We start from the raw sequence: 14,902 nt of genomic DNA, 5'->3' as shown, positions 1-14,902 counted from the left end.
GCTGATGTGCGTGCAGTTTGTGTGCGTTATCGCTGAATGTAGGTCAACACTATTTCGGTATACCGTCACGACATAATGCCTGTTAAGGAATTCAGATTAAACCCGCATCAAATGCATGGCTCTTCTCATGGCTATGACAATGGAAAGTGTGTGTGTGTGTGGGGGGGGGGGGGGGGTGGGGGCTGTTGACATCGCCATAGGTGACGGCAAAAAATGTCAGCGTAAATGTGACTGCTCTCTCGGTGCCATTTCCCCCTCCCCTCCCACCACACCATAAAGGGTCATCACCGGGAGCCTGCCTTGACACGCCGCAAAACGGCCCAGAGCGCCAGCCAGCGACACGACATTAAACCTATGACACACACACACGAGTACACACATAAACAGTCACTGGCTTTTATTCCCACTTCCGGGAGAAAGGGGCCGACGATACAAGCTAAGATGGAATAGTCGGGTGATGAGTTCACCCTTTTCATGTCGAGCACTTTTGCTGTATAGCTATTGATTTTTCTTTCTTCTCTAAGCCGCTCTTGCCTTTGTGTTACTGTGATAGCGGCCGCCGTACGCGAGAGAAATAAAACACGGCAACAACAAATAATCCACATAGTCAACAATACTTAACTCCGGGCAGCCTGGAAGTGCGTGTCCTTGACTTTTTTGGGCTCATGTGATTCATTTTCTTGTCTTATTCTGGCCTGACTAAATCGAATCGCGGGGGTTGGTTTCCCCCCTTTATTTTAGTTGAGCCCGAAGGGTCTCCATCTTTGTCCCACGTCCGCATTCAAGGACTTTGTCAGCTGACTTTTGGAAAAAGGCCCGCCGCCGTGCCATTGTGCCGCTAAGTGCTCTTGGCTTTTGTTTGCCCCCCCCCCCCCCACACTTTTCCATTTGACCCCCCCTCGCTCTACCACTCTTTACTTGGAAGCTTGGAGGTGTCAAAAGCCATCTAAAAGGCGGCCAAACAATTGTGAGAGCGAGCACGTTAAACGTGAGAAGGCACGTTTCACTAATAGATCTTCATGCTTCATCTTTCCAACCGTGCCAGACTTGGTCGAGATTTGCCCTTCCTGCTTCGATGAATTATTTGCGGTTTATTTCTACGGTGATCTTTGGTGGTTTTGATGATTTCAATTTGGCCAGGACCCGGTTATTCCGAGTAAACGGCGATAGAAGGGTTCAGTGTGGGAAGCGGGCTTGGCGAACAGGTCCGACCTGATAAGCCGCCTCCTACTTGTTGTTTCATTTACATTTGGGCTGCGGCGTGCGGATTAAAAATAACGTTTCAACTTCCTCCTCGCTGTCAGCGCGTCCTTGACGGGTGCAGGATGCGGCGTATGGCGAGGGTTGGTGGAGGGAGGGGCTTGTTGTCCTATCAAGTCTCCCCATGCGTACCAGATAAGGACTAGTCAAGAAACAGGAAGTGAGCGGGGCTTTTACGGGCTTACTTCCTGCGTGTGGAACCAGCGATATGACCCCTGTGTGGGCGTCAAATGACTATGGAGTCACAAAGAGGATCTTATGGAGGACTATTGTTTATTCCAACCACAGTGCCAGTGTCTAAATTTAGTTGTGAGGTAAATTATCTGGATTTGAAGGAAAACCCAGCAAGGGGATCATTTTTGAGAGGTCCAGGAACCTTTGTAGGGCTTAAGTGAATGTTTAAGTGCCGGGAATTCAACGGTTTCAGAACTTGAGGTGGCGTTTGAGAGGTCCACGAACCCACGGGAAGGAGCTTTCAGTATTGATCCAATCACTAGAGGTTCTTAGAAGTCTAGGAGCTTTAGGAGCAGAGATTCCAGCCCTGGGTTTTATAGTTCAAGGAACTACAAGAACTTCCAAAAAATCTTAAAACTTTAGACAGCATATGATCAGCACGAACGTTACTCCTCACCTAAGGCATTTTCTCAAGACCATCGTCAGAATAAAGTTTTGGACCTCGTATAGGAACAGGAAGCGAGCTGGCTTTTTACGGACCGACTTCCTGCATGTGGACCGAGTGATATGCCCCGTGGAGTCATTTCCTGGAGGTGGCGGGGTGACTTCCTGAAATAGTCTGACCCCCACGTGCATGTGTGAGTGTGTTTGTGTCGGGAGGTTATCTCAGGTGAGCATCTCTTATCTCTTTGAGTTTCACTGACTCGCAGCAGCAGCAGATGGTCAAGTTACGTCCTCATGTGAGTAGCACATGAGGCCTGCCTCGTGTTGCTTTGCAAACACACAAACAAAACAAGACCCCTAAGACCCCCCCCCCCCTCCCTCCTGTGTGTTTCCCTACAGGTATTTGTTATCTGGCACTGGCTTTCCTCTAAACACGCAACTCACCCAGGTCTTTATCTCCCACTTCAAGCCCGAAAGCTGCTATCCATGTCAAAGAGAGCATACATGGGGAGTGGGATTAGGCCTTAGGGGAGGTAATGGAAGGTGAGGAGGGCGAAGGGTTGGGGGGGAGTGGTCCATGTTTGTTGAGGGTCAGCCTTAGGTCAAGCTTCAGCCCTTGTCATTAGCGCCAAGCATCTCAGCTTTTCAATTAAGAAAAAAAATCTATATTGGCCACTGTTTAATTTTACAAAAATATTTAAAAATGTCATCTATTTATTGTGCATTTATGTATGCAAATGGGTTGGAGCTAACTATTTTTATTGACCAAGAAATCTTTAACTCAAGTGTTCGATTCAAGGCTTAACCGTCATACTAAAGGTCAATCAAGTCGTCTATTTTCAGGAGTAAAAGGAAAAATCACATTTGCGCCCTTTCGGCAGAAAATCCTACGAAATTCCCACGAGAGCAAGCGCCATTTTTCCACCTTTTAAGTGTCAGGTTTGTCTTGAGTGAGTCAAAAACATCGGGCGATTATTGAGGGGATCAAACCGGCGACATCGTAGCAGGGAACCCTCGCTATGTGGCGGAGCGAGGTGATAAAATAATCCATAAGAATAAAATTAAATCGCTATCGACCCACATCGGATGATAAAAACAATCCTGCGGGGAAACGGAGGTGGCGGGTGAGGAGGAGAGGGAGGGGGGGCTAAAATGGCGCCTCTCGCGGGTCTTCTGGGCTGGCATGAAATTGGCTTTGCGTGGGTGTCTTTTTGGAGAGCCCGCTGGTAAATTCTCCCGTTCTTTTGTTGGGAAAAGAGGGGAGGGGCGATGTGGTGATGGAGGGGGGGGGGGGCATCCGTGCATAATGGTCTTAGCTGGGGAGGTCTGGAACTGTGTCCATAAATTGAATTATTTCAATTTGAGGGCGAGCATGTGAGAGAATAATGCAGAGAGAGAAGGAGAGAGAGAGAAGGAGAGAGAGTGCTCATCTCTATTCCACTGCAGGCTCACATTTACAAGTGGGAATATCAAGTAAATTGCGGGAGATTACAGATGGGGGGGCGGGGGGGGGGATGTTACCTTGCAGCTGGAAGCGATAGTGGATGAAAGGGAACCACTATCGCCACTTTTGGAAAATTCTACTTTTAGTTTACACGCAACAGACCTTTCCAAGGACCATTGAGGGTTTGGAGTCTTTGGATCGTACCATTGGGTAAATTTGGAAGATCCTGCTAGTAGGGAAAGAACTTTCAAGAAGCTCCTGGTTCTCTCAAAAGTACTACCCCATAACAGCATCATCTTTGGACCCTGTTAAACAACCCCAGAACTAAATTTAGACAATAGTTCATGCCAGCCAAACTATTCCCAGTTTAAGCTAGCTCCCAATGTTGAATGATATGTTAATAAATCGTCCCATAAAATATGAGGTGGCGTCGGGGGTAGGGAGGAGGCGTAAATATCCGTGAGACAATACAATGGCGAGAGCAGCATATGGCACAGTGGTAGGCAGCAGGCTATTTATCCTCATCATCCTCTTTAGAAGCTAAATTTAGCACTTTGCTGTTTGTAGCTCTACGCCGGACCACTGTGACGGACGGGCCTGATAATAAACAACAACAGAATCCAGCTGGCACCACCACTTCCTATTTCTTCATCAAGTTTTACCAGGACGGGTGTGTGTGTCGCTACCGTCGCAGTTTTGCCATCCCGGACCCCCGCGTGTCAGGAAATCCTGGATTTCCTCAACATGGACCCCCCTCTCGACTGGCTTAAGAGTGTAGGATGATGATGGCGCTAATCTCTTCATCAAACGGCTAAATAAACATTTGAGCAAGTGTGTGTGAGGCAAGAGGCATTGAGTGCAAATGTGGACAAAAGACAATCAGTTGTGGGGGGGGGGGTCGAGATTGTGTCATCGGTCGACTGGATTGTTTTTGAAAAGTTCCGGAAACTGGGTGGCTGTCACCATACCGAAATGATACTAAACCGACACTGGAAAAAAATTGCATTAGCATTAAGCTAATAGACTGATACTCAACAACAATTCTTTTGGTGCTTAAATATTTGGTCCAATGTTTATTTTTGATTTTGGATGTCTGATTCATAGACTTTGTCTTCCATAGCAGCATCGGATGTCTCTCAATGTTTGCCATACTGGCGCCGGGGGTGGAGTAAAGTATGCTACCGCAGAACGCTCGTCCGACTTTTGACTTTTTCCACATAAAAACATTCTACATATTTTACTGGACTGACTCATAAACAGCATGAAGTAAGCATACGTCACTTTGTTTTTTTCTTTTCTGAACTTCATAGATGTATTAATAATTCGTGGTATCGTTTCATTTTTTCCACTTCCATTTCGCCTCTTAAGGCATACTTGGCTACGTTTGGTGAGGAAGAAGATCATCTGCAAGATGTCTTTCCAAGAGAGGAGAAACTGACATATTATGAAGAGTTACGGAATGAAACATTCTTTCAAGTACCGTTCGGTTGGACTCAATTTTTCATCCAATACATTTCAATCGACTGATTTTTGATAGGCCTAATGTAAAAATACGTAGCATCCAACTATATTGCACTCCGACGTTCCCACGGATGGAAGCTCCACTTCTCACTTGTACATGGTACCGCATTTGAACCGTGTGTCATATCTATATTTACAGAATCAAACGAATCACACTCAGTCATTTGGCCGAAAAAGCACGTTAATTACCGTGCCGGCCCCGGCGAAAAATGAAGTCAAAGAATTGAGCCCTCTCGCGTGACACTTTTGGGAAGCGTCCCGTTCCACAATGGGCTTTGCTACACGTTCAAATCTGCTGTGTGTAAATGGTATCTTTGAGCAAAACACCAGCAATTAGATATAGGCTGGGCGCTCTCAAATTAAAGTAGCGCGCATCCCGTAAACAAACGAGCGAGACATCATTATCGGGCCCTACAATTACATCATGGGAGCTAAAGATATGCTTTGTACTCAGCGACCCTTGACTTCCTCCAGCATCGCCGCGTTGGAGTAAATCAAGTATGTCCGGGTTTTATTCAGCCCCTCCACTCAAACGCAACAGCTTGAGAAGTGAATAGATGCTGACTGGCCACTTTACAAATAATGGGAATACGAGACTAAACAGTAAAAGAAATGGAAAAATAAAGTGAGGCTTGAAAAATGATTAAAAGTACGATATTAAAAGGGCTTATTTTGTATTAAAAAAAAAAGTGGAAATGTTTATATATTTCATATTTGTGATTTAGAAGAAAAAAAAATCAATAAATACAATGAGCATGATTACCGTAATTTTTGGACTATAAGTCGCATGTTTTTTCATAGTTTGGGTGGGGGAGGGGGCGACTTATACTCAGGAGCGACTTATATACATATATGTTTTTTTTCACTTTTTTGGGCATTTTATGGCTGGTGCGATTTATACTCCGGTGCGACTTATACTCCGAAAATTACGGTACTTGTTATTTATTCATATAAATATAGATGCATATAAAAGATGTCTTTTTAAATATTTAAACAAATACTGTTGATAAAACAATAAAGGCAGATTATTTTCAATGACAAGTCTAAAATATACATAGTTTAATTCCACCTCGAAAACAGATATTGAAATATTAAAAACGAAAGCGTTAAAAAAAAAAAAAAAACTGACTTGGTCAGTCAAATGGGTATGAATGAAACAATTCTGTTTATTATTAAAAATACAGTGGTCGTACTTTTGCGTACTGTCCAACGGCACTTCATCCTCCTGACAGCTGGTTCTAATCATTCGGTGACTCAGCCATAACGAATGTGGAATGGAGAGGCCGGCCCAACTCGAAGTCGGCATATTCCAGTGCTTCCGATGCCAACAGCGCAAACGTACGTGTCGCTTTGTCCGTCAGGTTAGCTAGGCGCTCATCCCCAAGTCTCCATGTGAGAACCTAACTCCCGTTTCCTCTTTTTCACCTCACTTTTACAACCGCGCCATCATGTGAAAAGTCATCGCGGAGCCGCTTCACATCCCAAAATGCACACTGGACAAACGATTAGGTACACTCTCTGCACATATTGTCCGCTTGCTCCTCATTCCCACATTCCTGCACCGTGGCTAATCTTATCGCGCTCGTTGCAATATAGCGTTTATCGCTTTCCAGCGTTGACAGAGTAGTTGTAAAGCGCTTTCCTTCCCCAGGTGAGGCCATAAACGCAGTTTGCCACGCACTAAATTCTACGCAAACAACGCTACTAGCTTCCTCAAACGTCGTTTATGCCGCCACAAACAGCACGAGATGACTTTTATAGCTTTGTTGCGCTATCTTCGCATATTTAAAGAGGCTGTTAATACAACGGGACACCAAAGAGGCAAATACATCGATATTTTTGTGAAAACTACAACCAGAACAAACAATTTGTATTCACGTAGACATAACTGTGATGACATAATTTCCTTGAGGGAGGTAATAATGCACAGGCCAAGGCAAATGAAGAGCTTATTTTTGTCTGAAAATCGACTGTTACTTCCATAAATGCAGCCGTGTTTGCGTTGGAAGCATGGACGTGCGCCAAAGCTACGGTTGAGTGCCGGCCAACCAAGACCGATCCCTGTGTTCTTTCGACACTGATGGCCTGTTAAAGTGGAGCTAATTCCACACGCTTTGATTCCGAAAGCGAGGAGAGAGCGAAGCCCGCGGGGAGGGAGAGCGAGAGCGAGAGACACACTCTCAGTTCCCTCTTCCAGTCTGTTGGACAACGGCACCCATTAATTGGCCGCTTTGGAGAGCCCGCGCTGAGCCAAGCCATTGGGCGAGCTCGATCCGGCCACGGCTGACCTTGGCGGAGGTCAGAGGGTATGGATCTAAAATAGCACGGTCGGATCGATGGGAGGCCAAAGCCGGCAAGTTTTGATGGACTCCATGCGAGGTTGCAGTTGTGACCGATATGGATTCTCTGAAGCTGAGTCAGATAATTGGCAGGGTAAAATTCCGATTAAACAGTCGATTAAATTAAAAAAAATCAATGAATAAAATAAAGTGAGAACATTGAATTGAAATATAACCCGAAAAATCAGTCGTGCTGCATTCAATGCAGCGTGTTTTTCCCCACTTTGAAGTAGCAAAGCAAGGCGTAAGTAAGCGCAAGCCTGCTAATGTGACTTTATATGAAATCTCGGTTTTAACGAGGCTTTTTACACACGGCACCGCCGCCGTCTCGCTGTGAGCAATTAGGAGAACCACTTTTTTTTTCTTCTTTCTTTTTGTGGCTCCCACACCGCATTCCCAACTCGGGTGTTTATGCCTTGACCACAAGCCTACCAGTGCCATTTCCCTCCCACCCCCCTCACTTCTTTCTAGGCTCACACTGGATTCCATTTGGTATGCACAGAAAAAGAAAAAAAAGATGTTCGGCACATGTCATTAAAAAAAGAGTCTCTAAAGATTTTTCTTTTTTTTTGCCCCTCCTCGTCGACAGCAGCAGCAATGGCGGTGACGGTGGTGTTAATTAGTCCCCTCTCTGTTAGCCCAGCTAGCCGCCACCATCGGTGCCCCTAAGCACATAACTTGCCAACCTCTGCTAGCTTAATGCTAACACAATGCAAAATGCTAGGTATAATCCAAAATGTATTTTTCATTGAGCGGTACATGATTAAATCGGCTTGTTCCTTTTGATTTTTTTCCATTCAGGCAACATCCATAACTTCTTTTTACACTCATACGACATGATCATTCCAATCAGATCACAAACGTGGCCCCGCAGATGAAATAAAGTGCTCCTTCTTGCTTGGCGTGCGAGAGGGAAACACAAGAACACACCGCCGAGTGTTTGCTCTCTTTTTTGGAGCTCCACACAGCTTTCCTTCTTCCCTCCCTCCTCCTCCTCCTCCTCCACCGCCTGTCAGAAGCATCCAGGGAGCGAGGCGATGACTGGCCGTATTAGATATGTATCACCAATTACCCACAGCATTTGTAAGAGAGGAGAGCGCGGGCCAGAGCCAAGGCAAACAGCTCCCTGTGAGGCTCGCCGTTACACTGGAGTGTGCGAGGCTGAGTGTGTCACACTGAAGACGCAAGAGTGCAGCCAAGCCTCCTTGTTAAGGCCCGGGAAGCCCCGTGAATGGACTTTTTAGGGGAACCACACAAAATGCACCCAAAGGGAAGCTAACCTATTCACACTTTACGTCTTGGCGATTGGAAATGAAAGAAGCGAGACTGAGGTCAGGGAGAAAGAGGGCTATGGCAGCAAGGTGGAGACTGCGGAGCAAACAGCGCCAAGGCACGTTTGCACGTGAGCTTATTTCTGTCCTTCCTAGCCGTGTATCCTCGCACCGGAGAGGATGTTTCCACCGGTGTCCAGTGAGGCGTTCAGGGAGGAAAGAAAATGCCTGGAGCACTCTGGGAGCCGACATCTTCCTCCGGAGGAAGGTGATGGTGGTGGTGGGGGGGAGGTGGGAGAGGGAAAAGGTCAGGGAGAACTCAATCAGAGGCGGAAGGGTGGAAGAAAGAGAAGAAATCAAGAGGCAAAACAACAACAAGAGGAAGGAGGAGATATGAAGCAAATGTGAAGCGGAGGAGGGAGGAGAAAGTTGCGAGGTGATGAGAAACAAAAGGCGGCGTTTGGGGGGGAGCGAGTGGGAGGCCGAAAACAATCGGCGGCGAAATGAAAGCGAGACACGGGAGAGTAGGTGGCGGATGAAAGCGTTTGGGGTGAAGGGGGGGGGGGGGGGGGGGGGTTGCCACAAACATAAATAACCAGCTTAGCGAGATTACAGAGTGACTGACAGAGGCAAATATGACGCGGCGGAGAGCGCTCTTAACCCACATAAATACTGAAACGCGTCCAACATGGCCTCCGGTACTTGTGCTTGTCCCCGCGTGTGTGTGCGTAATACACACCAGCGTGTGTGTGTGTGTGTTCCAAAGCATATGCAACATGAACCCCGTGAAGACAATACACAATGCTAGACACATGTTAACAGCCTCTAACCCAATTAAGGAAGTAATAATCATGTTATTGCATGCCAGGCACTCGCCTTGGTACTGTTTGTCTAGTCACTGCTTTGTTTCGAGAGAATCGTTTACCAATAGACAGGAATACGAAAAGTGAAGCCTTTGGAGTCACCGACGTAACGCACGAGGGAGCCTGAACGCCTCACGCGGCAGAACCACAACAGTGTGCAGAATTTAGCATGAAAACGCAGCAAATATAGCCCAGTATATGATTAGAAGCTAGAAAGTGGAAGGATGTATAGGACTATAACTAATTCCATAATTGAAAGAGGATTCAAAATAAGACACGCCACAGGGCCAAAAATATTTGGACAGCGGCCCACCACAGGCTTATGAAGTTCCTGTACATCATAATTATTGTATGTAGCACGAAGGAAAGGGTTGGACCATAAACATAACACAGCAGGGGGACCTAGAAAGTATAGTGAAACACACCCAGTGTCAGAATTGGTTTTTTTCCCCAATTGTCACGAATGTCCCTGTAAAAGTGTTTTAGCTTCCGATTGTTGAGAATCACGCGGTAAGTCACCATTTAACGTTATGCCGATTATTTTAGGATTTTTATGGTGATATTGACCGTGAGTCTGCTGTTTAAAAAGTAAAACTGTAAAAATGTATCAAATAAATGAATCATGACCTTTGACAATATCAATATCGAACACCTCAGCAGAAAATGATATCAAACAACCCAGGAGGGATTTTCTGCCAGTATCCACTGGATCGTGACATGGCAACTTTGCCAAGGTTGCCAAGTGTTCACAAAAACACAGCAAAACACTAAGAAGAAATTCGTCACGAGGTCTGACAATTGCTTACAAGATACCAAATTCTTCTGATTACTCGCAGATAATCAATGTGATAATCAATTCAAAAAAGCCTTGATAGTCCTATTTGTTCCCTCCACACACTTTTAATACGTAGAAAATGCGTTATCGATTCTTTATGTTCACACTTTGATCAAGCGGATTTCATCCGCATTCTTACACCCTTAAAGCGAAGCCAAGTAAAACTGCCCAAACGGGAGGAACGAGGTTTTTCTCCTGCGACCGGAAATGACAACAATGAAACGATGTGTTGGTGACACACACACACAAAATGTCCACTCGCTGGAGCGGAAGCCATATTGGTGGCAGCGCCTACCACTTGCCAACCCTTACACTCATCTTTAATAATATATGAATTTATCTACCTACATTGACACAGATGTGAAATCATCATTTTGTAACTGATTGCAAACACAACCGCGTGCTTATGACGACATTCCATCAGCACCAGAAACCTATCGTGGCTTTAAGAAGGCGTCTGGGGTTCGGCAAAACTTTCTGAGCGGCAACTGTTGCAAAGAGCCTGCAAGGCGCCCGTTCGGCTGACCTTGATGCGGCTGATGTAACGCGGCGAGCGCCACGCGCAACAAAGCGGCCGGCCTTACCTTGCTCGCTGCTGTTGTCGCCGCTGTGCGACGTGTGGCCGCCGCTGGACGGGCCCGGCGTGCCCCCGGAGCGCGTGGACGCCGTGTCGTCATGGTCCCGGTTCCAAGACGTCTGTGGAGGAACACAAAATGGACGACCGTATTAGACTTTACTCGGTGTTCAATGTTAATGTGGATACAAAGCACACATTCATTTTTATAATTGTATCATCCATTTCCGTATATATATCCATTTAAATTTCGATTCAAAATAATTGGCCATTTTACACAATATAAAACATAAACAAGGCTCCGCACAAAGACGATAGGAGACTTAATTGTCTTGTTCCGACATGTAACTTCGTTTATTTATTTTGCGGCGTGACGCATACAACACAATAAAATACGAGGCGCGGTGGTTCGACTTACACGAAATTTAATTAGCACGTTGAAATAAAACGACAAAAAAGACTATGTGTCATAGTCACTCAGCCTTGGCGGAGGTTTCCGCTCTGTTTAGAGTGCTGTTGTGTCTTTTTTTTTTTTTTTTTTCCTCTGCATACGGCGCAAGTAGAGCGCTCATATAAGGGCATGCAGGCACAAGCGAGTGTGCATGACACCGTCATATGGAATGAGGGTTGGTTGAGAAAAAGATGAAGAAGGGGAAAAACAAAAAGCAGCAAGCCAACATGTTGCATGAGTTCCCAGCTTTTTGAAGCATGCAATCCACGTCTGTCTCCGTTTGGGTCAAACTGCTAGCAGATGACAACAAGCACAACAGCGAGCGACCAGCGAAAGTGATGTCATCCACAAAGAAATCAATTCAAATATAAAAAAACACAAACGGTGTAGCAACATGTAGACAAACAATATATATATTTTTTTGAAACGTTTACTTCGAACATTAAAAAATACAGGAAAAAAAACAACAGAAAAATGATAACTCCATAGTACAATAGAACATAAAGGAAAGAAAAAAGATATAGCATTATAATTTTCCTTTATCGTAAAATCATATAAAACAACATATTAAAACTAACGAACCACCATTAATCTGACCTACACATCCAATGGAAAACAAATTCAAGCATCAAAAGAGAAATTGAGATGATAATATGGTTGCAAAAATGTGCACACCCTCTTGTAATGTGCCAGTGTTCAAAATCAACCAATCATACTCAGCACATTTGCCACCAGTTAACGTGCCTCTGCTCCAAATAAATTCAGCCGTTCTTTTCCCTGACATTTTTGTAGTCACAGACTTTTCCGGCTTCTCTAGTATGTGAAAGAAGAGACTGCTCTTCTCTTATGTTTCGGATGCAGCACAAAAAGGAGGACACAAGTGCACATTCACCAAAGCGTGCCGTGGAGTCGCATTACTTACATACGTCACATTCTATAACCCACGTTATAATGTTTCCAGTCTCGGCAAGCCTGCATGAATCCTTTTATTGTCTTTGGTCCAAAAACCCCAAAAGGGAAAAAGGTTTCTGTGGTATAAATGTACCCCTCAGAGCCAGACCAGAAGCGAGGAAGTCCTCCTCAAACAGAACCAGAACTATTTGGGACAAAACTGAAGCGAAAGTTTGATGCATATGCTGCCAAAGGTTGACTGAACTCGGGGGAACCTCTCATTGACAGTGTTATTTTCAGACACACACACACACACACACTACAAATGTGGATCTGTGCACGCACACACACACACACACACATGCCTCCTCCGATGCGACTGCCTCACACTGCAACCGAACCAGATGTTATTTCGCTTCTGAAAGGAACGACGAAACTTCAAAACGAGAACCATCACGGCATCACTCGCACGCACGCAAAGTTCTGTGCAGTCAACAACACCTGTAAGAGTCAGCCCAAACATGGCAAATTGAGTGATGGAAGATCTGGTGTCGGACAAAAAAGTTGGTAGAGGAGATGTACCCCAAAAAAAAAACCCCATCAACTGGTTTCAATCTGCATCCTTTTATGCTGCACAACTGGAGACAGTTGGTGAGTGTTCAAGACGGGGAACAAAAGGACAATATTCCAGGAGTACAGTCTTCACAAGAAGTGTTTTTTGGAAAAGTACCAACGCTTCAAACCTGAACCTCGGGCCTGTGAGGCAGACGTGCTAATCGCGTACGCCAGTGCGTGCAAGTTCTTTGTGTTTTAATTTGAAAATATAATTAGAACACGGTGGATGGAGGGTGGGGAGGCAAAGTTGGGCATTAGCTGTAATTGAACAAAAGAGCGCAGTGCCTGCTGGGAGGTGGCCGCCGAGGCCCCATGGGAAGTGGGGGGGGCCGGATGGCATCTCCGCGGGGACGGGGGGGGGTGGAAGAGGCGGAGTTTATTTATACTCACACAAGCCGCCCTTAGATGCGAGCGCTGATCTGACGCGCAATTAATTGCTGAGATCACACACACGCATGCCAATACGCACACAGCAGACGCTCACACACCCATGGGCAAATACATCACAACAGACTTTTTTTCCTTTTCTTCTAGCTTGGTACACATGCACGTATATACACACTCCTCGTTATTTAACAAAAGCACACAACACCTTGACCGCAAAGTGCGCATACACACACGTACACGCCCTGTGCACACACGTATAGGCTACATCAGGAATGAAGATCGAAATAATAAAATGACCTTTTTTGCTATCTTGCATAAAAAACAGACAATTTAAAGACATAAGACAGTTGCAGTGCAATATCTGCCATCTAGTGGCGATTGGTGAAATTACAACTTTAACCTACAGTCGCACTCTGCATATACGCAGTTTCGCATTTGTGTATTTCTTCAATATTTTTTATATTTTCCCCCAAAAATACCCTTTTTTTTTTTTATTAAGGAGCCGCTCAGTGTGGTCTTAGGCCACATAAAATATATATATATCAAAATTCAAGTCTAGTTTATTTATAAATAAAAAATTGAAATAATAATTAAGAAAATGAAATGTTAAAATGAAAAAAGAAATTATAATGAAAAAAAAAAGTGTGCTGCGCTATCTTTAACTGAAAGCCAACACACTGGAATTCTTTTCCTGTTTAGCACAGCAAAAGGTGAAGCATTTGAAAGTTTGAGCAGCCCTAAGATCCGCTGAGAAGAAAAAAATGCGACGGGCCGACTGCACACAAAGCGACACACTTGATTTATTCTGTGTTCTCCTAATGAGCCGCCATTCCTCCTCCCTCTGCATATTCCCCAAATCCCTCCATCCATCCATCCCTCCCTCTCGCTCGCTCACTCTGCTGCGTGTGCACTAGGTTGTATTCCAACGCTTAATTGTCAAGTAAATTCAATTTCCCTGCTTCTGTTCTGCCTCGCTTTTTGCTAAACTTCTTAAATCTGCCGCCCAGGGAAGCGCACAGAGGCACGCAGGCAACTCCCCACCCTGAGTTAAGCAACCCCCCCCCCCCACACACACACACACACACACATACTTTTTATCATCGTTTTTCTTCCCTAATTCGCCATGAAAAGATTCCTCTCGCTGCAAATTGTGATTCGGCATTCCGATCCAGTGCGCTCTCATTCCCGGTGTGCGTGCGAATGTGTGTGTGTGTGTGGGGGGGGGGGGGGAGTTCTTCATGCATACAAGCAAGCAAGCGCTCATGCAAGAAGAAATGTCACCTCGCTGATTGATTTGCAGTAATAATAATATTAATAATAACGGCTAAGGCCGAGGTGCTGAAATCTTTTTTTGAGCTGTTCCGCTTTTTTACAGGCGACCAGGGCGCAGGAATAATATGTGCATACTTAAAGAGGCACAGGCGTAAATATACATAATCCCCCTCTGCATCATACACATGCACACGTACACACTACTACCACACACACATTGATTCTTAAAGGGCAAATGACACACATGCAACTCCATCCCCCAGAATGCTTTGCGGCTGTATGAAAACAAGGTGAGCCTCGTCCCATTTTCATTAGAAAGGGGGAAAAACACAAATTGTATTAAATACTGTATAATTGGAGTGGAAAAATATGTGCTAGTCATTCCTCCATTAGCTTAGCACGATGGCCACGGTGGCCATTGTGGGAGGCCGGCAGGGGGTTAGGTTGAGGGTGGGGGGGGACTCTTTCCATTAGCTAAGTACACATAAGCCACGTTATTGTTTGCTCGGAATTCAAACATGGCCGCACGTCAGCCGTCATAACTTTGGGGCTACAAAATGG

The 14,902-nt window shown here is 45.3% G+C and overlaps 1 protein-coding gene and 1 long non-coding RNA gene across 5 annotated transcripts in view; one reads left to right on the top strand and one right to left on the bottom strand.

Annotated features, from left to right (window-relative positions):
- LOC133158144 (homeobox protein Meis1) overlaps window positions 1-14,902 on the bottom strand; it is a 53,782-nt gene that overhangs the window by 30,555 nt on the left and 8,325 nt on the right. For all 3 annotated transcript variants that reach the window (XM_061285100.1, XM_061285097.1, XM_061285099.1), the window contains exon 7: window positions 10,736-10,847. In XM_061285100.1, coding sequence (XP_061141084.1) covers window positions 10,736-10,847 — 112 coding nt within the window. The remainder of the gene's footprint in view (window positions 1-10,735; window positions 10,848-14,902) is intronic.
- Window positions 1,239-5,036, top strand: LOC133158145 (uncharacterized). Of its 2 annotated transcripts, none has more exons than XR_009715150.1 (4): window positions 1,239-2,174; window positions 2,278-2,421; window positions 3,890-4,588; window positions 4,691-5,036. It is a non-coding gene; the product is annotated as an uncharacterized LOC133158145 (long non-coding RNA). The 2 variants fall into 2 exon arrangements; XR_009715149.1 differs by having other exon boundaries at window positions 1,240-2,104.

Source organism: Syngnathus typhle, linkage group LG8, assembly GCF_033458585.1.
Source record: "Syngnathus typhle isolate RoL2023-S1 ecotype Sweden linkage group LG8, RoL_Styp_1.0, whole genome shotgun sequence".
Taxonomy (NCBI): Eukaryota; Metazoa; Chordata; class Actinopteri; order Syngnathiformes; family Syngnathidae; genus Syngnathus; species Syngnathus typhle.
This window is presented reverse-complemented; position numbering and strand designations above follow the sequence as displayed.